We start from the raw sequence: 24,882 nt of genomic DNA, 5'->3' as shown, positions 1-24,882 counted from the left end.
TTGCTATAAAAATGTTTTGAGTACTTTCTTGAAAAAGAAATGGCTGATTAGTTACTTTTTGACCAATATCAGTAAGCTATTTGGCTATTTATTAATGATTAATTGTTCGATTAACACGCATACCCTACAAATTTCCTTGGCCAGCATTATCTTTTCTATTTCTATTTTTATCTGCGTATGGACGTAGTAGCTCTTTAAGCAATTATCTTTAGACCATATACTAGACTACTTATCGATTCATGACTTACGGTGGGTAAAGTTGGGAAGCTCCCGTCCCCTAGACTTGCAAGTAATGGCCGGAGATAACCGTTGGAGCGTTGAAAATATTTAGTTAATGATGGTGCACAATCTGCATCGCCCCCACTATACACTACCTACCACCCACCGACTGATGACAGACGGGGCGTGGCAGCTGTGATAAGCGGAGCAATTGTGATGGACAACGATCAGTAATTGACAGGCGGCCAAGGACTGGAAAGGGTAACAAAGTCAATGGGATATTTCGGTGGGTAGTGGGCCATAAATAACAATCGCGAGAGCTGCAAACTGCGGCTCCATTCATTGTGGGTAAGCGAACACCGGGCCGTAAATACTTCCACTTGCCTGTCGATACGATAACACTGCGATTAGAGGCTTATCACTCGTTCTAACGCCTTTTGTCATCCTTCGACGTCGACTGCGACTGCGGCTGACAGCAGAGCACGCGCGCAGTCGCAGCGGGCAGAGCAGTGAAGCGGCGAAACCGTCAACGGCTTCTTAGCAAAGTTACCCGACAGTCGACTTCAGTCTGAGGCTGTTGATCGCCACTTGTGGACGTGGTCGCTCAATCCTGCTCGATTCATAACCGATTTAAAACCGATACCATCCGATACGACGTGCGTTCTAATTTTTTTGCAGTTGTTAAATGTTTTAATGTGAGTTACGAGTGCGCGAATGCAATGAACAATAAAAGCAATAACGATCAGATAGCTTTGCCAGAGAACAGAAAAGAAACAGACAATACAAGCAATATGAAAACACTGATGCCTATATTATTGACAAATCTTACGAAACAATATAGTCCTTTCAAAGGTCAACGCAGTTATTCAGGACTAATTTACCAGAGCAAACACTTCCTTTTCTATGCTTTCTAAATCAATTTGCATTAGATAAAAATCAATTCAAATAATCTGCAAGAGATATAATTGTGATATTTATGGGTTCATTAATTATTTTGCAGTGGCGATGGGAAATTTCTTTTAAAAATAATTTATCTTGTTGAACTGCAGAAGAGGATCAGTACTTTCTGCTTTTATTGTATCTGTTGTCTCTGGTTGTAAATAAAAACAAATGTACACATATGTTTTTTCGTTAAATAAAAAGAAAGCTGAGTTTATGCAACCCGTCCTACATATTATACATATGTATAGGTACATTCCTACAACGTAACGATTTTAAAGTAAATGTCATATTTTTCTTCGATTTCAAGTGACGCGTAACGGATGTAAAGCGATCTCCGGATTCCCAACATGACGGATAAAGAAAATGGTATTGTTAATTACAAAAAAACACATATGCATAACTATAGTTTTTCAAAGGGGTGGCAATTATACAGATTACTAAACCGAGATATATGGCCCATTTTTTTTTGACCAAATACTGTGCTGGCGTTCAAGTGCACTTGAGCCTGGAATTTTAGATATTGTTTCTATGTATTGACATGCAATTTAAGCACCACAAAATTCCCCCCGCCGTAGATTGCAATTGTGGTTTTATTTAATTTATTGCGCATATTTTCCTCGATTCGAGCCCACCCGTTCTAATTAGAGGCCGTTGGGCAACGTTTAAGTTGTAAGGAGTGGTGGAGTACATCTGGGGACACTTATTGGCATTAGTGGCTCAACAGAGGAACGATTCCCAGAACTACAGGCTCGCAATTACGATTATCGGTTCCCTTGGCAGCGTGTGCAGTCCGCAAATCTAATCGCTCCGATAAGGGACTTCGAGTGGCTTGCCCCGGGTTTTAGCCACTTGAACGGCTCCATCACAACAACCAGGTCCAAATGTGGATTTGCTTTTGACGTTCCCCCAAAAAAGAGCTGCCAAACTTGGTCAATTGGCACGGACAAGCCTTGCCTATATTCAAATTTAAATCTCAAATATAAGTCGCCTTGCCTACACCGATATATTTTCTAATTTGTATAATTGTGTGTGCCTGTATTTCAATGTCAGTCGCCGGCTTCATTTGCATATTCATAGACAACTGCCATTGCGGGTGTTTAAAACTGCGGCTACAATTGCGATTACGATTTCGTTTGGTATTCCACACAAAAAACACTTGCTGACAAATCGCTGGGAGAGCATGTAGTAAATGCAACTGCTTGCAATTAGTGAGTAGTTTGCCTGGAATTTGCTATTTCGTATTTGGTTGTTCGGTGCGGAGCAGAATCTGGTCGAATTGGATAGGGCGGTGCCGATATGGGGACGTAATTGCCACTCCGAGCGGAACAAGACAATCAAAGTTTTGCTCACTACCGAAAACACCAAACTTATCTAACTGACAACTTCCATTGAATAATTCTGTTTCTTCACCGCCGAAAAAAGCATTTGTAATTAAAACTGGGCCAAAGCCCCTGCTCCGCCGCTTATCATTTCGCTGGACCAATAAACACTTGTTCTAACGCTCGTTCTAATCGCTTGTAAATCAGTTGCAAAATTTTTAGAACCTCTTCATGGCGATTATGTGATTGGGTCGGTGCGAAATTTACAACCTATTCGATGGGCAATCGATGAACAAAACGACGATTATACGATAACGATGCCGATTGCGTTGTACATGTCGTCATAGACTCTATGTCCATCCGTTTTCGAATTCCAGAAAAATTTCTCTGCATTTAACAGAAAGCGTTAGTCCAACGCGCATCAACATCCTAACCAAACTACATCTCCCAGGGCTCCTAGAGCTTCAAAAAAGTAATCTTGAGAGAGTGAAATTGAGAACACTTTCACAGCACTTCTGTCCGACTCTCTACAACTGCACTCAAGGCATACCAGGCTTATTTAATTATTTATAGGCAAAGCCCCCACTGCCCTCACTCATTTTTTTTCAATTAGCTTGTTGGAAATTTCGGAGTATCAGTGACTCCGATAGTCTACGCCCTTTATGGAGCTCAATCGAGTGTACCTTCGTCTGAAGATCAATTTTACGTCGCCGGTGACACTTGGACAGTTTCCTGGTACTAAGCACTACGCTATTAGTGGCTGGAAATGAATGAATGAGTGGTCTTGAGTGTGGATGTGATGGAAAGGCTTGGTCTCCCTACTTCAAACGGCCACCGAAGCGGGTCAATGCTGTACACGTCTGGTACTTGTATATCTCTGTTTCCCTGCGATAAAGCGCTTTGTGTTAATGGATGTTTGATGTGAAGTGTAGTGCGTGCAAAAGCATTGTTTCCACGGTTTATGGGGCCATGTGATGGGTACATTACTGCCTCAAATAGCGGTCATAAACGCTGATAAAGCATCGATGGATTAGCCGACAATGCGAACCGATTCTGGATATCGCAGTTAGATAAGGCTCATTCATTGCCAGCCGTTTGGGACTTTCGCAGTTCGCTTCCTGAATCATCAACCATCGCACAGATACAGATCCAGTTGTCCGAACATGGCCATGACCATGACTATAGGCGCTTGCTGCAATTACCATTCGATCCACATGGACATGACCATTAAAGCTCCAGCAGACATTTAGACGCAGCATCGTCAATAATCAGCATGTTTTTTATGGCGTGCAAAGCCATACTCTCAGCCAGTTTGTCAAAGTGGAGGCGATCCCCGAGAGAGCTATCTTCTCTAGCTGGGTTATCTGCCACCCGCCACCGCTGTTAACCTCGTAAAAGCTCCGGACCTAATGCTGGATAATTTATGCCGGGCCACCGAATTCACACGCCCACAGCTGAAGTAAAGGCCTGGCCAAATATAGAACAATCCTTATCTGCGGCGGAGGTGTCAAGCACAAGGCCACAAGTCTCGGTTTCGGTTTCTGATGAAATGTCGCCGATCCACAGATCAGTAGCGAATCTCAGTGGCCACATGAAATGGAGCTGCCGGTGGAGCAAGTACCCCTGTTGGGTGGGCTCTCCGAATTTTCGATAATTGTAGCTCCAATTACTCACCTGAATCCTTTTTTCGTCCGCAGAAATACAGCCTGCTGCTGAACCTGTGGCTGAACCAGTGTCTGCTCCCGCGGCCGAAATAGTTCCTGCAAGTCCCTCACCGAGAACATCGGTGACCGTTGACTCCGCTCCAAGTGATTCCGCTGCAGTAGAGATCACCCCAAGTGTTGCGACCGTTGAAGACACTACTCCGATTGCAGCCCTTGCTGAGAGCACACTGTCTGGCAAGAGCAACGGCAAATCATTGACGGAGGCCAAGAAGCTGCCCGAGAGCTCCACAGAACCGCAGAAGAATGGCAAGGAGCCCGACCAAAATGGCAAGGAACTGGTGGAGGCCAATGACTTCAAGAACGTCTCTGAGGCTGAGGGTCAGCAAAAGGTAATTGTCATTGGTGCTTTCTAACGAGATTCCATTTAAACACAGTCCTTACCTTTTCATTGTCATCTACAGAAACTGCCCTACCCCAAGTCCGTGTTCTTCATCATCAGTAACGAATTCTGCGAACGATTCAACTACTACGGCATGAGAAGTAAGTAATTACACAGGATCTTTAGGAACGAACCTCCGCTAAGCATTGTCTGTCCGCACTCGTTTCAGCTGTTTTGGTCCTGTATCTGAGTCGAGTTCTGGGCTATTCTGATGACACCGCTACCGTGGTCTTCCATGTCTTCACAATGTTTGTGTACTTCCTGTGCGTTTTTGGAGCCATCATTTCGGACTCTTGGCTGGGAAAATTCAAGACTATCCTCTATTTATCGATAGTGTACATAGCCGGATCGGTGCTGCTGACCCTAGGTGCCATTGGACCACTTAACTTGCCCATTGAGACGTTCACGATGCTGGGTCTGGCACTAATTGCCCTTGGATCAGGTGGCATTAAACCTTGTGTGTCGGCGTTCGGTGGCGATCAATTTAAGGTGCCGGAGCAGGTGAAGCAGATCACTTCGTTCTTCTCGCTCTTTTACTTTTCGATCAATGCCGGGTCGCTGATCTCCACTTCGGTGACCCCGATACTGCGCGAGGACGTCTCCTGCTTTGGCGACATTAACTGTTATCCATTGGCCTTTGGAGTGCCCGCCGTACTTATGATTGTCTCGGTGATCATCTTCGTTTTGGGGCGATCCCTGTACAAGATGAAGCCTCCGGCCGGCAATATGGTTGTGCTTGTGAGCAGTACCATCTGGACAGCCATTACCACCAAATGCAAGGAGAAAAAGACAAATCCAAGGGAGCACTGGCTGGACTATGCCGATAGAAAGTACGACCGCCAGTTGATCGACGATGTGAAGGTCCTAATGCGAGTTCTCTTCCTCTACCTGCCACTTCCGGTCTTCTGGGCACTGTTCGATCAGCAGGGTTCCCGTTGGACCTTCCAGGCCACCCGAATGGACGGCGACATGGGCTCCTGGGACATCAAGCCCGACCAGTTGCAAGTGCTCAATCCTCTGCTTATCTTACTCTTCATTCCGTTGTACGATGTGGCCTTCTATCCGGTCCTGAGACTAGTGGGCATTCGACGACCGCTGCAGAAACTCACCATGGGCGGCATCCTTGCGGGCATTGCTTTCATAATTTCCGGAGTGGTGGAGCTTAACTTGGAGGTGAGTATTTGTACAACAATTCCTGCTCTTTAAAGGATTTAATTAGAGAATCGTAAAATAATATAAACTGGTGTGCTTATAAATATTGTATTGTACTGTACCTGCACCTGCACTTTCCACTTTTATCTCGTTGCACGCCTTCCTGTCGCTAGAAAACCTATCCCGACCTGCCCTACAGCCAGAACCTCCAGCTGCGCATCTTTAACGGGGACAACTGCGCCTACACCTTCACCTCGAACATTCCGGGAGTGGAAAGTGTGACGATTCCCTCGTTAAATGCCTATACCAACAAGGATATTTATGCACCCGGTGCGCTGGACATACAGTACTCCATCATCAGTACGGATGAAGCGTGCGACATTAGCGCCAACCAAGTATCAAGATCGTTAACTGATAAGACGGCTTGGTCTCTGTTCCTCAGCCCGCAGAATGATAGTCGTTACTACTGGGAGGAGGACTTTGTGGACAAGCCGAGCGAGAGCCATCCGCTGATCCGAAACGTGGCCAATGTGCCGCAGGAGCTGACGATTCGTTGGCAAAGTGTTTCCAAGGGAGAGGTGGCCTATGACGAGTTGGCTAGCAAAACGCTGCTCACACGTGTGAATTCGGCCGAGTACGATGTCACGGTAGATGGAAAGCCCGTCGGGACATTCTATGTCCACACCGGCGGCGTCTACACACTCCTGATTACAGAAAACAACAACAATTATGTGGCCAACTTGGTGGAAGTGACGAGCCCCAACTCAATGAACATCCTGTGGCTGGTGCCGCAGTACGTGGTGATGACCCTCGGTGAGGTGATGTTCTCGGTGACGGGACTGGAGTTCTCATACGCACAGGCGCCTCCTAGCATGAAGAGTGTCTTACAGGCCTGTTGGCTGCTAACGGTGGCCTTCGGCAACGTCATCGTGGTCATTATTGCCGAGGCCGCCTTATTCGAATCGCAGGCCAGCGAGTTCTTCCTGTTCGCCGGCCTCATGTTCGCTGACATGCTGCTTTTTATGGTGATGGCCTACTACTATGTGCCCAACGATCCCAACAAGGAGGAGGAGGCCCAGCCCCTGACGGCGGGCGATGCCAAGACAGAAATCCCCGCTATTGAAAGCGGAGTCGAGAACAAGGGCAAGGACATCACCGAGTAGACCTCAATACGATTAGTCCTGCTTGCTCCCGCGTTGTGTATTATATATATTTGTACTTGTAGATGTGTATATGTGAATTCTTAATGACCTTTGTCCATTTCCAAGCTAAGTGTAAGTGAAGCTGCGATCGGGCACTGTTGCATATGAAAAGACATCCAACTAGTTAATCTAATAAAAGAAAAGTAAAAATATAATTCGTTGTTACTATTCCTGCTGTCTGTCTATCTGCTTAAATATCCTTGAATGTGTCTCTCCATCTATGACCTCGATTTTACGTAGTTCATAGTCTCATAAAATATCATTCCGGAGATTTCTGGTAATGCTCTGTTCTAATATATTAGTACCAGCTTGCACGTATATCTTCCACCCCTGCAGCACACTTACCCATTGATCCCGAGCAGTGGTAATACCCAGCTTCGCGTCTTTAGCGGTATTCCCGACTGCGATTATCGCTTCAATACGAACCTCGGAGCTCGGGATAGCTTCACCTTAAGGGGGTTGGACCTCTTCTATTCGGGTACTGTGGCCACGAGCACCGACGGCACATTCCAGTTAACATACACAGTGGAAAGTCTAACTGAGGGTAAGTTACCAAGTTATCGCGATCCTCCCATTTAAAAGTCACCAATAAACTCCAAATGTTCATGTAAGAACTCGTGAATATGTTTTAAGCCCTTTCGCTTCTTTGGAGATTAGTCTGACATCACAGATTGAATCACTTTAATACCCATAAAGATACGATGGTTAAGAGTATCTTAAAATGTCTGATAACTCAAAGGTGTTTTACTGCCAACTTTTAAGGCAGTATTTCCGTTCAAGACTCTTTGTTAAAATGGGTTTTATACTACAATTGGCACTATATTCTGAATGGTGTACCCCGTAGGTTGCGTAATCCTGGAGGGTGGAACCCAGCAGTTGTATGAGGCCACCGCCCACTCACTGTTCCTGCGACCTTCGCATGCCATCACTAAGTATTGGTACGAGGACGAGGTGCAAAAGTCGAATCGCTCGTGGGCCTTTGTGCGAAATCTGGCGAATCTCTTGGCCACGACGCGGGTGGTTTGGAGGGAGGATGCCGGGGATACCGTGGCCTTGGACCTGCCCGCACGCAATCACGATCTCTACGAGCTAAGTACGGGCGGGTATGGCGTTCAGGTGGCGGATCAAAACCTTACACACATGGAGTTGCGAGCTGGGGGAGTTTATGCCCTGCTGATTGGCCAGAGTCACGGGACATTCGTATCGCGACTGATTGAGGTTACCAGCCCCAATTCGATGCACATGCTCTGGCTGGTGCCGCAGTACGTGGTGATGACCCTCGGCGAGGTGATGTTTTCGGTGACGGGACTGGAGTTCTCCTACTCCCAGTCGCCGCCAAGCATGAAAAGTGTCCTCCAGGCCTGTTGGCTGCTAACGGTGGCCTTCGGCAATGTCATCGTCGTGGTCGTGGCGGAACTCAAGTTCTTCGACTCTCAGGCCAGCGAGTTCTTCCTGTTCGCCGGGCTCATGTTCGTCGACATGCTGGTCTTCATGTTCGTGGCCTACTACTATAAGCCATATGATGAGGTGGCTGCCCTGGCGGAGAGGGTAAGGGCTAGACGGGAACGGAAATGGCAGGATCTCGACCAATTCAAGAGGGACTAAGAATACGCATGGTAACTTGTCATTACACACTGTCTGCTTATTATACATATCCTTTTGTGTAGTTCCTTAATGATACGAAATAAATAATCCACAAATACTGCACAACAAAGTCTTTTTAATATCGGGCGAAAAATTCGAGCAGAAGAAACTATTTCGAAGACGACATTTTGAATTTTTGTAATTTGCTATATTGAGTGAATCAAATGTATCAAGTGTATCAAATGTTACTAACCTTCTAGTTTATCGGCATTCCTTTACATTTATTCAGCTCTCAACGTGTTTATTACCGCTCGCGTCCACTGCACTTATGGTATTAAAATAGGAAATGTATTATTATATTATTATAACTGTAACTAATATTCAAGCTTGCGCGGAGTTGCCAGATGACAAATGACTTAACAGCGTGCTGTAATGCGCACGCTGTCACCTGACATTTGGTAATTTTTAGGCCCTTTTGCGCTGACATTTGGTCGAGAAAAATATAAGAAGAGGAAGAGTTGAAAATCATATGACTTGTCGATCGATAGAGAAAAAAGGTTGAATTTTCACCGTCGCTCCGTATCGAACTGCACGCCCTTCACCACATAATTCGCGCAACTTTCGGTCGAGCGAGAGCAGCCCCATATAAAGGAATCCAGAAGTGCAGGAATCCAGTGCAATTCGCCACCTCTTCAACTTCCAGCCAGCTCCTCTGCGTTTGTGTGTGCGTGTGTCATCAAGATGAACAGCTCGGGCTTTATGTTTAACATCGATAATGGATATCTGGAGGGTCTGTGCCGCGGCTTCAAGTGCGGCATCCTGAAGCAGGCCGACTATCTTAACCTGGTGCAGTGCGAGACCTTGGAGGGTAAGTAGCAGCGCCATCGCAAGCGTAAACCCCATTTTCCCACACGCCCCTGGGTCACATGACCAGCGATAATAGAGTCGTGCGTGTGGGTATACATGTACGGCTGTTAATGTATTTCTGCGCCGGTGTGTGTAAGCTTGTCTTGTGATTTGTTGACGTTTTTCAACTCGATTTTCAACTTGACCGCCGCTCAATTAACTGGTATCTAAACCATTTTGCGAGCCATGGACTCCTTACAGAACTATTGGAACTCATAGTTAGAACCACTGCCGAATTTTTTACCTTTCCATATTTATTTGAATTCAGGGAACAAGTAGCATGATTTTCTAATAATGACAATATAGAGCATTATTTGTTTAAACTGATTTTACTTGGATTTTACAGACCTCAAGCTGCATCTGCAGGGAACGGACTATGGCAGCTTCCTGGCCAACGAGCCCTCGCCCTTGTCGGTGTCCGTTATCGACGACAAGTTGCGCGAAAAGCTGGTCATCGAGTTCCAGCACATGAGGAACCACGCTGTGGAGCCGCTGTCCAACTTCCTGGACTTCATTACCTACGGCTATATGATCGACAACATCATTCTGCTGATCACTGGAACGCTGCACCAGCGACCCATCTCGGAGCTGATCCCCAAGTGCCATCCGCTGGGCAGCTTCGAGCAGATGGAAGCCATCCATGTGGCGTCCACTCCCGCTGAGCTCTACAATGCCGTCCTCGTGGACACGCCTCTGGCGCCCTTCTTCGTCGACTGCATTTCCGAGCAGGATCTGGATGAGATGAACATCGAGATCATCCGTAACACCCTTTACAAGGCCTATCTGGAGGCGTTCTACAACTTTTGCAAGAACATGGGTGGCGCCACCGCCGACGTCATGTGCGAGATCCTGGCTGTAAGTGAATAAATTAATAAGCATATATATCATTTACATATTGTTTCATTTTCAAAATAAAAACTTTCAGTTTGAGGCCGATCGTCGTGCAATTATCATTACCATCAACTCCTTCGGCACCGAGCTGTCTAAGGACGACCGTGCCAAGCTGTACCCCAACTGCGGCAAAATGTACCCCGATGGTCTAGCCGCTTTGGCGCGGGCTGACGACTACGAGCAGGTGAAGACCGTGGCTGAGTATTACGCGGAGTACGCCGCCCTGTTTGACGGATCCGGCAACAATCCCGGCGACAAGACGCTGGAGGACAAGTTCTTCGAGCACGAGGTGAAGCTGAACGTGTACGCCTTCTTGCAACAGTTCCACTTCGGAGTCTTCTACGCATACCTCAAGCTGAAGGAGCAGGAGTGCCGTAACATCGTCTGGATCGCCGAGTGCGTTGCCCAGAAGCACCGCGCAAAGATCGACAACTACATACCCATTTTCTAAGCGCGCTAGATGATCGCTAACCATTTGGCATACAAATAATATTACATGTTTTTTTTTCCTGCCTTTCGATATGCGTTTTTTTTTGTTTGTCCCCTACCCTTGTTATTGAATTGTTTAATGTATATTATATTATGATACCGAGTCTGTATGTTTGTATGTAGCGAGTATTATTGCCGGTCCAGGCAAATTTTTGTCAAGTGTTCAGACCCAAGCCTAGATTTCTCAGTTTCCGTGGCTGCTCCTCCCATTGTTATCAGCATTGACCCCATAGATAACTATATAATATGTATTCGGGAGACCCATAGTGTCCCTTCAGGGCTTCGTGTTTGTGTACATATGTATAATTATCGAACGGAACGAAAACAGTTCAAATTGAATGTAGAGAAAAGAAACATCAGCACCATATGTTAACTACTATATAGAAAATGCATACTTATACAAGAACTACATATGTGAATGATAAATCAATTATTAAAACATGTTTTCAAACATTCCCTTAAATGTCGTTGTCTAATAACTTTGTTATTTGCCTCTCATATATGCCAATATCAAGTCAAAGAGAAGAGACTAGTGAAAAGATAGCTCTGTTTAATAGCTCTTACTAAAACGATAACCATTGATACCAACTTTCTTGTTTTTTTTTTGCATAATCTAAAAGCATTTTTCTTTTGATCTTATTTTCATACATATTTTCTCTTTTGAATGCTTAAGTAGCCAAACTTAAAATGACAATCGTTGGGACAAACTATCACGGGTCGTCTTGGGGTTACATAAAAATTGGATAAGATGTCAAACAAGTTATTGGCTATCGAATGATTTCAAGTTTGTTGTCGTAGAAAGCATTTCTAAAAATATGTTTTCTGCAAAATGATGGTACTTATAGTATAATGGGCTTTTGTCTTTAATCAGTCCATATACATACATGGTTTTTAAAGGGGGAAGACAATAACTTTGTCTTGTGGTACTATTTTCTTTAATTCTGGGTAATACCTAAACTAATACTTCTAAACTTTATGATAAATGTCAGTATTAATGATTGTCGGCATTGACGGCATCACATTGTCACTCAATTCATAAAGAAGACAGTAGTTACAGGGCGTGGGTGCTCAAGGATATCCTGATATTCTTTGTCTGCTCGCGGAGTTCAAGGTTTCAGTACTTCCAGGGTGCGTCTACAACAGTATTACTCACCGGGGATGCTCATGCGTAGACAAAGAAATCCTGCTTTGTATTCAATCACCATCACCATACACAGAATATACAGTATGTTAATTTCTTGTCATCCTGCTTTGTATTCAATCACCATCACCATACACAGAATATACAGTATGTTAATTTCTTGTCATTTAAAATATTCAAAAAGCGGTATATACATACAATCTTTGATGATCTGAGCGGGATGGGCATAATATATGATTGCGCTTGGCCAAGTTGGTCAAGTGATGCGCCGCAGATGGGATTTCAGATCGGCTTTAATTATGCACAGTCAATAGGAAATCAATAGGTTTCCTTTCTGTGTCGTGGGTTAATTGCATGCAGCATGCTACATACTACGTGCCCGTAGATTGGTGCATTCCCGTTAGGTCTTTGCCATAGCTTCGGATCTTGGCCCAGTGCGTATGGAGTCGCTGTGGAGCAGGTGCCGCCGACGAGCAGAAGAACCGACCAGCCGACGAACCCCGAACACGTTCGATGCGAAAAGAAAGCTGATGTTGTTGGTTCGATCAGCTGGGTACCGACCCGTGGAATCGCCCATAACTCGGCCTGGTGGCTCTAAGTCCGCGCAGTCGAGTTCCGCGTCCCCGAGCGTTGAGTTCAGTCTTATAAAGAGCAGCAGCATCCGATTTCCTGGCAGACCGGGAAAACCAATCGTCACGCGCGCCAAGCCAAGTTCAAAACTATTTTACCAACATTTTTTTTTTCACACACGGAGTGCTAAAGTTTTTTTTTGTGTTCCAAGTGCAATACGGCGGAAGTGTGTCTGACCAGCAGCTGGAGTTACAGCGCACTGGACAGCAGGATATTAGGATATCAGGACAACAGGATAATCTACCCATAGGTAAAGATATACGCGAAGAGGTGAAATGCGGTCGGCACTGAAGTGGGCCAATATGATGACCGCTGCTGGAGTTGGAAAAACCAACGCCAAAGACGGCCAAAGAGGCAATTGCACGTAAAACCCGCCAGTCGGCGTGGAATTGTTGAATTGTGGAATTGTGTCAACCAGTTTGGCCCCACTTTGCGAGTATGTCCCCTCAAAGACCCGACTCCCCACATCTCCATCTACGTAGTACGTACATATGTGGCTGGCCATCCGCTTCTGCGTCTGCTTCTGTTTGCTGTTTGCTGTGCGTTCTTCTTGTCTTGTCATTAACTTATTTGAATTTGGCAAAACAAAAGAGACGCGTCGAGCGTTCGTGTTCTTCGTTTTACTTTCTACAACCAACCCATCATCATCAGCCACATTCTTCGCCGTCCGACGTCCCGTGTCCAAAGCCGCAGGTGCTGGAAAGTGGAACTGTTTGTCCGATCGCAACACAGGCACAGTCCGAAAGACCAAGCTTTGCCTCAGTTGCCTTTAGTGACTAATTAATAAAGGCGACAGGATATGGATGGTTATCTGTTTTTGTTCGCAAAGTCAAAAGGCGAAGTAGTCCTAACAAAAAAAACCAAGATAGGTAGGGATATGTTTTTTTCTAAAATACCGTCATGTTCACGTTTCTTTTAGAGCCACTATACTGCGTACACATTAAGTTCATTCCTTCATTCATTTATACTCATTACAAAGACTTTAAAAAGTTATTGAAAAGTCACATTTGTTTTATGATTACAGCAGGTGATAATACTTACATTTCCATAACTCAAACTTAGAACAATATTCGGTCAGGATGAAATATAAAATAAAAGTAATTACCAGCTTATTTTTGAAGTCGGTACCAACATCAATCAATGACTGTGGGAATCCAAGGTTTTCAGCTCGAAGCGGGCTTATTTTCTGGTCCATTGGGTCAGCCTTGACCGGAAATGCCGACCACCGCACGCCGACTGCTTCCCCGGCCCCTGCCCCTGCCTCTGACCCTTCTCCACTCTTTTCTGCCCCCACTCTGCTTGGACTACCCACGCCCATGGCGAACAGAAATTTCACCGCTGGCTGCATTAAAGAACTTAACCTTAATTTTGGCATAGGTCTCTCGACATGGTCATCATTATTATGGTAACTTTGATTTTACCTCCTCTTTGCTTTGTGTTGTTGTTGTTATTGTTGTTACTGCTGCTGCTCTGCCCAGCGATTTCACCCACACACAGGCAGAAGAAAGTGGTAAGCACACACATGAACACAGGGAGCCAAGAAATAACACAAATCAGGCAGAAAATCTCACAGCAGTCGAAAAAAACGAAAACAACGGCCGAACGAAATTATGCAAATTTCTTCGGGTTCTAGCGCCTACATTCATATATATATCTACATATGTACATATGTACAAACATATATGGGGTTATATAAACCACACCGAAGGATGTAAAAGTCTGACAAACTGTTTAGCATAATCGCAGCTCGCTGGTTTCGTAATCACCGAACGTGGCTTAGAAGCACAGATGCCGTGGCATCAAATATCCAACAAAAAATGGGAGATAGCAAAAAGAAATATCATTTAAAAAAACTGTTTTTTTCTTTTGAAATTTTTGCATCACTTTTACACTTTCGCTGCCGCACTGAATAATTAACAGTTCGATTTCGATCAGCAAGCACCCCTCCACCCAAAAAAAAAATCTGATTGTATTATGATAATTTCCAAAAAAAAAAACATACACACAAACACCAGACACAGCTAGCCACTGTCTCACTTTCTATTTTCCTATGCGCTTAATAATTAATTAATGCTAATAACTTTTCACAACCGTTATAATTTATTGACAAAATTCGAAACCGATCGAAAACAAACAACAAGTGGGAGTGAGAGGAGGGCACACACGTGGGCTTTTTCTAATTTGTTCGTTTTGAAATGCAATATGCCAAACTGAACTTTCGAGCGTTTCGATTACGTATTGGAATTTTTGACCGGCTTTTCGGTGAAATTATTAAGAAGCCAGTGCAACGCCAAAGTGCAGATTGCATTTCACACACGCAGCAATGTGTGCCAAAAGTCGGCAGAATGGGTACAGTGAGTCCAGCCTGAAGTAAACCCAATCTCAGTAGTAGTAAAAAGGCAAGTTTAGCGATAATCAAGTACTTAAAGGTTATGGCATTCTTCAGCTGTGCTTAACTTTACTAGGTTTATTCTTAGGTGTGTTATTCGCAATTGAGGCATATTATAAATAAATTTCAATATATTTCGGAAGAATAGAATGGAATGCCAGTTATAGGTGTTGGCTTGTGGGAGTCGGGAGTGTCCACTGTTTTCCTGCCCATTGAATCGGTTCCAAGTCGACCTGCGATTACGACCAAGTTACTTCGACTGTGCTACTGCTACTGCCAGTGCCAGTGGGCATTATTACGGACACTCATTCTCGGCATGGGACTTTGGCCACTGCCATATTTAGCCACACACACTTTCTTTGCCCAAACAGCCACCAACTGGGTCACAAATGGTGTTTGTTGTTCCGCCCAAGCGGAAGGTCATCAATGGAATGGAATGGAATGTCCAGATGCCAGATGCCACATATCACGCTGCGAGCCACGTACGGTTGAAGAGGGCCCAGAAACCGAGAGGCAGGAGGCGGTGCCCAGAAAAATGAAAGTGGAACAATGTGGAGCTGTTGAGCTCTTGAGCTGTGGAGCAGGTTCAGCTGGTCGAGATTTCTGAGTTTCTGTGCGTTGTTTACCGTTTCCAGACCAGACAAATGATGGAAATGGAAATGTATATGAAAATGAAAATGATGTAAGGAAATGGGCGCCATTAGAATGGGCGGCAAGCATCGCCGGTTATGGAAAAATGAATTACCATTATTCCCTGTGGCCCAGCCAGATTACACAAATTGTCCTCGGAGAACAGTGTGAAAGATAAGAAACAGATAGGAAAGGAAAACAATAATCCACACAGTAGGTTAATAGTCAAAATATGGGTACAAATCGGTCAAATCCATATAGACTCAATGAAGAGCAGCTCTCCCAAGAAAACGAATGTGTTTAATAGCATGGAACAAACGAGTTTTTTTCAAGCATCACCACACTCAACGCGTTAATTGAAATTATAATTCAATATTCAGTTTAACGAACTGTTTCTTTTTTTTTTTATGCGAAACTTTGTTTAGTTTCTAGGGAAGCCAAATATTCTCATTCGGATGGTCTTGCCCCACCCAACACCCCACTCCCATCCGAAACGTTTTGCATATTTATCTTTAAATAGTTTTGGCTCTGGTCCGAGCCCTTCGGGTTTCTCCGGCGGTTGAGCTCCAGTTAAGAGCCGCTAATTGATTTGGACATCTTGGGGCGCTCTGAAATTCCCCCCCGCCGCCAAGCACTTGAGGTAAATGAGTCAATAGCTGAAATTTCACTTTGCCATCGGTGACTCCCCCTGCCACCCAAAAAAACTCAAAAAAACAAAAAAAAAAAAAAAAAAAAAACTGAAAAGAGCCCGGTTTGAGTTGGCAACGAGCTCCAACTTGTTGGCTATTAGGAAATGAATGAATTTCAGAGTGGACAGATGGTGCGTTGCATACATAGGTACATATGTATATATGTATAGGTAGTATATATGGAGGCTATTCTAATGAGATAACCCAATTTGTCAATTAAATAACTCTGCAGAGAAATTTCACTCTCGTTTTTTGTCTCTTCGCGATGCGTTGTTAAATTTGGCTTTTAGTTTTCAAAGCCATTGGGTTTCGTTGTTAATTTGTTTACTTTGCATTTGGAAGTGGGGAAAAAAGAAGAAGAGGAGACCGAAACTGAGATGAAAAGAGAAGTGAAAGAAATTATGTCAATATTTATTTAAATTCATTTCTTTTGCAAAATACGAGGCGGCCAAAAACGAGGCGGAATGCGGTGAAATTTAATCGCTGGCCACTTGAAAGCGATTTCCGAGCTGTTGACTTTTGGAATACCTCTTGGTTTTGTACCCACCTTCCTCAACCGCTCCACTTTGATTTCCATTTCAATTCCGATTTCGAATTCAGATTCGGAATCGGATTCTGCCTACGCACAGAAAAACAAAGTAAATCGCAATGGAGCTTGATTTTTTTTATTTTATTTATTTGTACTATATTTTTCACTATATTCATTCACAAAGTGTACGAGTAGTTTATTTTGTGAGTTCTGGGATCAAATGTTTATTGCCCCTAAAATGCGGCTTACAAAGTCAACAAGAGTGCTCTAATTTAATTCGTTTATAAATTCCAAACCTTCTGCACAAGTCTGTTAGTTGCAAACGTTTTGTGGTAATAACCATACAAACTGCAGTTGTTTCCATTAGGTCACCGTACTAACTTAGATTTTCGTGTTTGCTTAAAGATTCCCAAGACAAGATGACCAGCCCAAGGAACATGCTACTGATGCTGCTCCTGGTGGCCAGTGCCTCCATACTTCACTTGGAGGCCAAGACCGTCTTCCGGCGCACGGACAAGATATCGGAGAACTTCAAGCAGTTGGATCTGCCGCCCGAGGAGATCGATCCTAATGTGGCGCCCCCGGAATCGGAGCCACCCAAGGTGGAGGACGTGGCGAATGAAGTGGTCGATGCCGTAACGCCTGCTTTGCCCATCGACGAGAGTGCCAATGAGATTGCCAGCGGTGATGTGGAGACCCCGAACGCTGTGGCTTCCGCTGCAGAAGCTGTCGGCCCAGCCACCACCGTTTCTGAGGTCGCGGAGGCAGCTGCTCCGGCGGTGGCCACCACTCTGGCAGCCAAACCCACCACTGCACCCACCACCGCCAAGCCGGAGAATCCCATCAGCAAGTTCTGCAAGTGCTCGGAGAGCCACTGCGACTGCTGCCGAAAGTTCGGATTGCCACTGCTGCCCAGCGGACCTGGCTGCGCCAAGATTGCCTATGTGGGCAACGACGAGATGAGCGTGTCCCTCAAATACGGAGACATCACTTTGGCCTCCCGCCGCATCTCCAGCAAGCGGGCTCGCCCCATTTGCGTGGGCCTCCCCGGCGGCTACTCCAAGTTCTGTGGCAAGGTCTATGGTCTGTCCCGCTCCAAGGAGTCCAAGGACTTCAAGGCCTGTCTGGCCTTTGAACTGCGCGCCGACGACGAGGTAGAGGCCTCCCTGCGCGTCTCCTGCTTCAAGTTTGGACCGGAAGGAGTCCGGGTGGCCGAGGCGGAGCCGTTGCCTGTGAAGCCCAGCTCAGATGACGATGATGACGACGATGATGACCTCTTCGGATTTGCCGGTAAGATAGCCTGTTCACATACGTATACATAATATTGGCTTGATATATTGCGTATTCGCCTGGTTGGACGAACTTCTCTAGCGCATTCTAAAATATTTTACTTAACTCCTTGCTCTTATACTTTTATTTTTAATAGCTGGTGGCGATGATGATGAGGATGAGGAGGACGACTATGACAGCGATACGGATGCGGATACCGATGACGACGAGGACACCGAGGACTATGCTGATGATGACGAGGCCGAGGCGCCCGAGGACGCGGATTACGGCGGCTTTAGTTTGGCCGGACTTCTGGACGAGCTCGACGATGACGAGGATGAGAAGCCGGTTAAGAAGCCAGCGGCTGCTCCTGCCGACCAAACCCGCGAGCATGTCATTGCCGATGGCCAGGCAGCCGCGACCGCGACTACCACGAACGGCGACCAGGTGCAGAGCAAGGATGATACGGGAGCTCCTGCCGCTGGCGAGGTTGCTGCTGCTGCAGCTGCAGCACCTGTTGAGGGAGAAGTGGTCGCAGCGGTCACTCCGGCAACAAGTGCCGCAGCCGATGATGACTCCACCACGCCCAAGTCCAAGAAGTCCAAGAAGGCGAAAAAGAACAAGAAGAAGAAGGCCGTCGCAGAGGCGCAGGATGAGACAGGATTCGCCTACGAGCTCCTCAACGGCATCCTGGATTTTTTCAACTGAGCGGCCAGCGCGAGTTTGCCAACATGCTGGGCAACAGTGTAAATACCTTGTACCGCCGCAGCTGGTCGAAACAAATGTAGTTCATAGTTCGTAGGTCGTAGCGCTTAAGGGCCCCCGAAATTTCACATATTTATTTTACCTTTTTATTCGGTCCGATAATTTATTTTAAATTTATAACGAATAAAAATGAAAATTGTACTACCCAACAGAAAGCTAGTTGTTTTGTTTTTTTTTCTGCGAAGTGACCCACTACGTTCCTGGACTTCATTTACATCTAAATCGGAGTGCTGGCATTTTTCGGGATTTTGCGGCCAACATTTCTGATTTGATTGAGGTTTGCAGTCTCTGCTGTTTTCGCTCCTGTAGCACGTTTTGCATTCCAGGTCCTCCACTTTGATCAGAACTAACTCGCATCGAAATTCTAGCTGCACTGTGGAATTAGCCGCAGTCCATAGGGGTTGGCAGGATATACAATAGAAGCTGGTCCTGGCTAGAACCTAAGTTCGCCACAAGTCGCAGGAGTTGCATTTGTGATTTATAACTCGAGTTATGTAAATCACGTTAGATTTACAAAACTCCAGGAGAACAAATGGGAAATTCTTGTAACTTATCTGGGAGTTAATTACAACGAAATGTACTCCTCTTTCCTGGGTTAGGGATGACTAGAGGAATTTTTAGTTCCGTTTCCTATATAAGTTGGCCTCCATCGAAGCAAAATAATTACTGTTCCAGCCAGCCATTATCCAAGTTTTTATTCTCCTACTCTTTCCGGGGTCCCGGCTCCGCTGGCATTTTGATTAGTCATTTATGAGACCCACCTTCGTTCTTGGTCCTTGCCATAACTTTCAGCTCGGGAATCCCGACTAAGCCGCAGAAAACAGCATTTTTGGAGGTCGTGGTGCTGCGTTGATTAAGTGCCGGACCATTTGTCAAATTTCGGGATGGAGTAACTTTTAATTGGAAACTATGCGCAGCAGTTATGTGGACGGATGCGTGTTGGGCGTGATGGCTACGGATCGACTCCGTAATCCCTTTGGCCTTAATTGCCATGCTTCCCCATTTCCCCTATTGAAAGACTCGCCGCGGTTAACGCAGAAATATAAGCTGTTATTAATTACACATAGAGTAAAATATTTATTTATGGTTAAAAGTGACCATTCAATTTGATTGAATGAAGGTTTCACGAAAAAAAAATACGAAATACAAATGCTTATGCATACGTACTAAATCGTGGTATTCAATATACTTGTAAGTATTTCCACGTGGAACCATTTTGCCTTTGCTCACCTAAACCAATTGCTTTGCTCGGAAACTTCAAAATCACTCGGAATTAAAACAGGAAAGGAGCAAATTGTCGTTCTATATATATATATATATACACATATATATGGATATCAATTACAAATAGAGGTTTCTGCAAACACACACATATCATAAATGTTTAACGTACATCAAAAAATTTCAAGTATTCATAGTGTATATTCGTGTATAATAAAAACAACTACGGCGTCTTTTGATTTTTAAACAATTTTGTAAGGTAAAAATTATTCTATTTGGGAACATTGATTTTGATTTAATTCGAACGGAGTGAAAGTGGGATGGGCACAAAATAAATGACAAGATTGTAGGGAGCTCCAGTTGGCTTTCTATAACTAAACCTCCGTTCGCGTATCACACTTAAATGATATATAAGAACAAGTTAACCATTAGTCAAATGGATTCCCATAAAAATGCCGCTGAACTTGTCCGAAATTCGTATAAAGTTTGGTTCAACTTAACTTATCGCACTCAAATGGCACGGAGTAAAACTTGTGTGTAAATATTTCATGGTATATATTTTGTATACATATATGTATATATATAAGAGGGGTATATAATTATATAAGATATATATTTGTATTCAAGTAGTTTCTTGTATATTCGACCTTATTCAACCGACAGGTCATGTAACTTGTAAATGTAATCTTAAATTATTGTGTTGATAGTGTACGCGAAATGGGTTAGGAAAGTTGAAATTCATGTTGTCAGGTTGTGATATTCTTCCGATTTTGGATTTTTACTTTGTATGTATACTTTGTTTGTGTGCTGTTGAGGGAGCAGTAAAATCAGTCTCGATTTTGAAGTAGTAGGTAGTGGGTGAAGTTCCGAAGTGATTCTGTCCGTTAAAGTGTCCCCAGGTCCTTGGATTCATTCCCTTGACCCAGCTTATGTCCAGTTTCTGTTGCCTCTCGACGACAATCGATTTCGTTGCCCCATTAAATCTCATCCAGTTAAATATATTCCTTAAGCCTCTTGGCCACTGGACTTTCAGCTGAGTTCAGCGGACTCATTTGGTTTGGAGTTTTGGTCGAAAGAGGTTCAGGATATTTGATGTGGTATCATACGCTTTCGCTTCACTTGCACTTAATCTCCAACTTAGGTCATTCACGATTCGTTGTTCCGTTCCGTTCAGTATTTTGTTTTTTTTTTGCGTTTTTTTTTCAATTCTAGCGCTCCCGTTTCCTGAAAGCTTCGATCAAGTCTGGCCAAGTACTTAGATAGCTGGCACATAACTCATCGTCTCATTCCCCCGAATACATCTAATGTCTTCTCGTGTTGAGCAATACAATTCTCCATTCCTTGCCGGCATTTTCCATATTGTTCAAATGTTTGACAGGAGAGTGAGCATGGGGAGTTTGTGTGGCTGAGCTAAGTGTGTTCTTTTTTTCAATTTGTTTAAGTTTTCTTGTTCTTGACTTTGTGTACCTAAGATATTTGTTGTTGCTGCCGCTTGTGCAGCCCAAAAGATTGTGGTGGAATATATGTATGACTTATTCTTTGTTTTGTTTTCTTTTGTATTTGGTTTTTTAAGACCGCCTTCCTACCAAAAACTTTGCTAGGTATTACAACGTCAGTTAAAGGCGGTTACCAACAAAAATAACAAGGCCAATAAATAATTTAACCAGCTGTCAAAATGCACTGAATATACTTAGCGTAGCTCGCAAAGTTGTATTCATCTAGAACATAAAGTAATAGAGAACTAACATTAACAAAAAAGAGTCTGAAAAGTCTGCAATTGAAAAGTCTGACTTAAATATTCAAAAACAATTAATAAAAAAATGTTGTGAAAATCGAGTTGCTTCGTCGCTTGGTCGCTATTTCATTTGTAAATTTTCTTAGTTTGTGATAGCAGCCGCTAAGAAGTTTCAAAATCCATTATTTTTTGCCAGTTCCATTTCAATACAGTATTGCAGGCTTTTGTTAAGCTCATTATGGTATTTGCCTGAGTGCCTCAAGTTCCGACGACCGACGAAATTACAAAAGCAATCGGGAAAACTTATAGGGTATTGGATTTACTTTGCCTCCTCCTACAATGTCATAGAAGATTTCACTTTAATAGTTTTTTTTTTTTTTTTTACCAATTTTCCGGTTTCGCGTCATGCGGTCGCTTGCTAGCATTCGTAAGTTATCAATATTGAATATTCTGTGTGTAGTAAGCCATTTGCTGTAACTTTTTTTTATATAGAATATTTTTCTTCGTTCAGATGGTAACTGTTGTATTATGTGTGTTATTTATGTAGTGCTGGTGGTTTCAGTGTATTTTCGGTATTTTTACCACACGACATTTAGAAGTGTTAAATACTTATTTGCTTATTTTTGATCATAGACGCGCAAAAAATACTCGGCGCTAGACAATTATTTTGTATGTATCAATATATACGCATAGTTCAGCAAAAGCCAAACGAACAGCAGCACCTCCAAGGGTGCACATCTTACAAAAAGCTCTCACATTGCTTTGTTGTAAATTGCAGTTAATAAAGGAAAAATATATTAATACCTATATTGTTGGTGAAAGGTTTGGTAAGAAGCAACTATAAGACTATCACAAAGGAGGGTAAGTGTAAAATAAGGTATTTAAATGTATACAATAATGTTTAAAGTGTGTGTTAATAGTTGAGCAATTAAGGTGGACCGTTGGCATTATGAAATTTAATTCCATTAATATGCGTGCCACTATAAAAAATGATGTAAAGATCGCAAATGTGCTTGGACTATTTCGTACTGCTCTTTTTGGCTTTAATTTGTTTGCCAGATTTCTTGTCTTCACATGTAGGACATTGGCTAAAAAAACGTTTCCATATTTGCACTACTACTAAACGCCTTTGCCATCACTTTAAGTTCACATAAGGATTAGGTTATAAATTCAATTTTTTATTTTCTTGAAACTCGTCAGAAACCACGCGATTAATCATTACCACATAAGGAACCACAAAAACGACATAACAAAATAGAGTGCAATTCTTTGCCCTGTATCGCTACATATGTATGCATATTGGATTTGCGGTTTTTCCTGTTTCCTTCGAGTATGTGCCACTCAAACAATGCAGATTTTTGTTTATATACTTTAATTTTTGCTGCATTCAATATTTTTTTAAGCGAATAGGACTTGATTTGCTTTTGCATAAAACGTGCTTAGTCCATTTTTTCGATTTTGTAAAATTTGCTGATCAATATTTTTTGTAAGAAAATTATTGTCCGCATTTGCAGCGCCACCTACCGGTTGGGTTCGGAGTAAAGGGGTGTATGTTTTGTTTTTGTCATATGCAATTGGACTGTCAAAAATTTCTAGATGCTTAATATCACTTACAGATGTTTGCAAAGGTAGTCCACAAAATATTTTCAGTCCACAAGTCGCACTGGCACCGAAAACTGGACCACACTTTTAAATGCAATTTCAAGTGATTATAAATTTCTAGAAATTGTTTGGCCCAGAATTGTATATTTCTTGTCTTCGCCAGACGAATTACAGTTGCCATCTAAAAGTGCAAAGTGTATAGCTCTAATTGCTGCAATCGTCCATTGGCCAAAAAAACGGAAAATGTCCCTGTAATTTTTGTTAAATATGCAACTGGAAACTTCCTCATACGTTGACGTCCTGCACTCGTGCACTTCCGTGTTCGACTCCACCGTTCTTGGGTTCTTGGTCTCTGGTTCTCCTGGTATGGATTGTTCCGGTTCGTTTCCATTTCGATGCTCCTACTTCGCCTCCTCCTATACTCCGTTTATGTACATTCAGTCTATGCTCCCTACTTCCTACTTCCTATGCCGCCGCCGCCGCCGCTGCCAACCGTTTAGATCACGAAGAGATCGCTGCAGCTAGAGGAGTTGCGCCGCTTGAGGCTGATGGCCTTCTTGAAGCGCAGCACCGACGAGAGGAATACCTTGGTGCGGGCGGTCAGTTTCTTCACCACCTTGCGGTTGCAGGCATTCCGGTGTCCTCCGACCACTCCCTCCTCACCATCCTCCTCCTCATCGCTGTCGGCCAGTCCACTTCTCTCCCCAAACCGCTCCTCCGTCGCTCCTCCCAGTCGTCCCTCCAGCTGCAGGTCATCCATGGCTCGGAGTTGATAGCGCCGCTGCAGTTCGGCGGCTGCTTCCGCAGCTGCAGATGTGGAAACGCCGCCGTCGAACGAGCGACGCTTGCGGAATGGACGACGATGACGTATGGTGGCCGCCAGCATATTGAATTTGCTCAGCTGCGACGTCTTGACCACATCCTCGTCCTCGTCCACCTCGCTTTCGCCCATCTTCAATATGCTTTCCAGGTTCAAGGGTTTGCGGTTGGGATTCTCGATACGCGATCGACCGGCCTTCGATGTGCTAGGCACTCCGTCCGGATCATTGTTGGCCTCGCCGTTCTGCAGCCTTTCCGGCAGTCCGCCATCGAAAATCTCCTCGTCATCCTGACAAACGCTCATTTGTCGGACCATCCGACGGGTCTGCAGGTGCATGCCACGGTGCTTCTGGATAGTGCTTTGCAAATTCAGGCGCTGCAGCTCAAATTCGGTGAGCAATCGCAAGCGCTGCGGATTGAGTTTCACTTGCGCCACAATGCCGACTAGTAGCTCGTCCACATTGTGATCCAGTCCAGATGATGTCTCAATGAATTTGCATGCAATTTCCTTGGCCACCTTGCGGCCCACTGTAATTGGAGGATGATGGGTGACCAACTGGATTAGTGCTTAGCCCTCATTTAAAACGAAAATGTTTTTGCAAACTCGTTTTACAAATAAAATGGCTGTGATTTGATGCGGTCAATCAACATACAAA

At 44.2% G+C, this 24,882-nt stretch overlaps 4 protein-coding genes and 1 long non-coding RNA gene across 15 annotated transcripts in view; 3 read left to right on the top strand and 2 right to left on the bottom strand.

Annotated features, from left to right (window-relative positions):
- The first annotated feature begins 777 nt into the window (after positions 1 to 777).
- On the top strand, positions 778 to 7,092 carry LOC6524290 (peptide transporter family 1). Of its 3 annotated transcripts, none has more exons than XM_015190101.2 (6): positions 778 to 914; positions 1,469 to 1,527; positions 4,178 to 4,533; positions 4,606 to 4,684; positions 4,753 to 5,756; positions 5,909 to 7,092. In XM_015190101.2, the coding sequence occupies exons 2-6, from the start codon at positions 1,509 to 1,511 to the stop codon at positions 6,896 to 6,898; spliced, it is 2,448 nt and encodes an 815-aa protein (XP_015045587.1). In that variant the 5' UTR covers positions 778 to 914; positions 1,469 to 1,508; the 3' UTR covers positions 6,899 to 7,092. The 3 variants fall into 3 exon arrangements, with proteins under 3 accessions (XP_015045587.1, XP_002100152.1, XP_015045588.1); XM_002100116.4 differs by having other exon boundaries at positions 798 to 875; XM_015190102.2 differs by lacking the exons at positions 778 to 914; positions 1,469 to 1,527 and adding an exon at positions 4,041 to 4,110.
- LOC122319590 lies at positions 5,540 to 5,966 on the bottom strand. Of its 2 annotated transcripts, none has more exons than XR_006245192.1 (2): positions 5,858 to 5,966; positions 5,540 to 5,783 (listed from the first exon to the last, which is right to left on the bottom strand). It is a non-coding gene; the product is annotated as an uncharacterized LOC122319590 (long non-coding RNA). The 2 variants fall into 2 exon arrangements; XR_006245193.1 differs by having other exon boundaries at positions 5,540 to 5,778; positions 5,858 to 5,945.
- A 1,953-nt stretch (positions 7,093 to 9,045) lies between the features above and the next one.
- LOC6524288 (V-type proton ATPase subunit d 1) lies at positions 9,046 to 11,270 on the top strand. Its single transcript, XM_002100114.4, has 3 exons — positions 9,046 to 9,389; positions 9,774 to 10,282; positions 10,353 to 11,270. The coding sequence occupies exons 1-3, from the start codon at positions 9,263 to 9,265 to the stop codon at positions 10,767 to 10,769; spliced, it is 1,053 nt and encodes a 350-aa protein (XP_002100150.1). The 5' UTR covers positions 9,046 to 9,262; the 3' UTR covers positions 10,770 to 11,270.
- A 1,273-nt stretch (positions 11,271 to 12,543) lies between these two features.
- Positions 12,544 to 18,998, top strand: LOC6524287. The gene is made up of 3 exons (XM_015190100.3): positions 12,544 to 12,828; positions 17,221 to 18,105; positions 18,242 to 18,998. The coding sequence occupies exons 2-3, from the start codon at positions 17,235 to 17,237 to the stop codon at positions 18,790 to 18,792; spliced, it is 1,422 nt and encodes a 473-aa protein (XP_015045586.1). The 5' UTR covers positions 12,544 to 12,828; positions 17,221 to 17,234; the 3' UTR covers positions 18,793 to 18,998.
- Positions 18,999 to 19,892: 894 nt separating this feature from the next.
- LOC6524286 (mediator of RNA polymerase II transcription subunit 15) overlaps positions 19,893 to 24,882 on the bottom strand; it is a 41,539-nt gene continuing 36,549 nt past the window's right edge. For all 8 annotated transcript variants that reach the window (XM_039374186.1, XM_039374192.1, XM_002100112.3 and 5 more), the window contains one exon: positions 19,893 to 24,754. In XM_039374186.1, coding sequence (XP_039230120.1) covers positions 23,904 to 24,754 — 851 coding nt within the window. In that variant the 3' untranslated portion in view covers positions 19,893 to 23,903. The remainder of the gene's footprint in view (positions 24,755 to 24,882) is intronic.

This window comes from Drosophila yakuba, chromosome X (assembly GCF_016746365.2).
Source record: "Drosophila yakuba strain Tai18E2 chromosome X, Prin_Dyak_Tai18E2_2.1, whole genome shotgun sequence".
NCBI lineage: Eukaryota > Metazoa > Arthropoda > Insecta > Diptera > Drosophilidae > Drosophila > Drosophila yakuba.
Note: the sequence above shows the minus strand (reverse complement) of the source record. Positions and strands in the feature narration are given on the sequence as shown.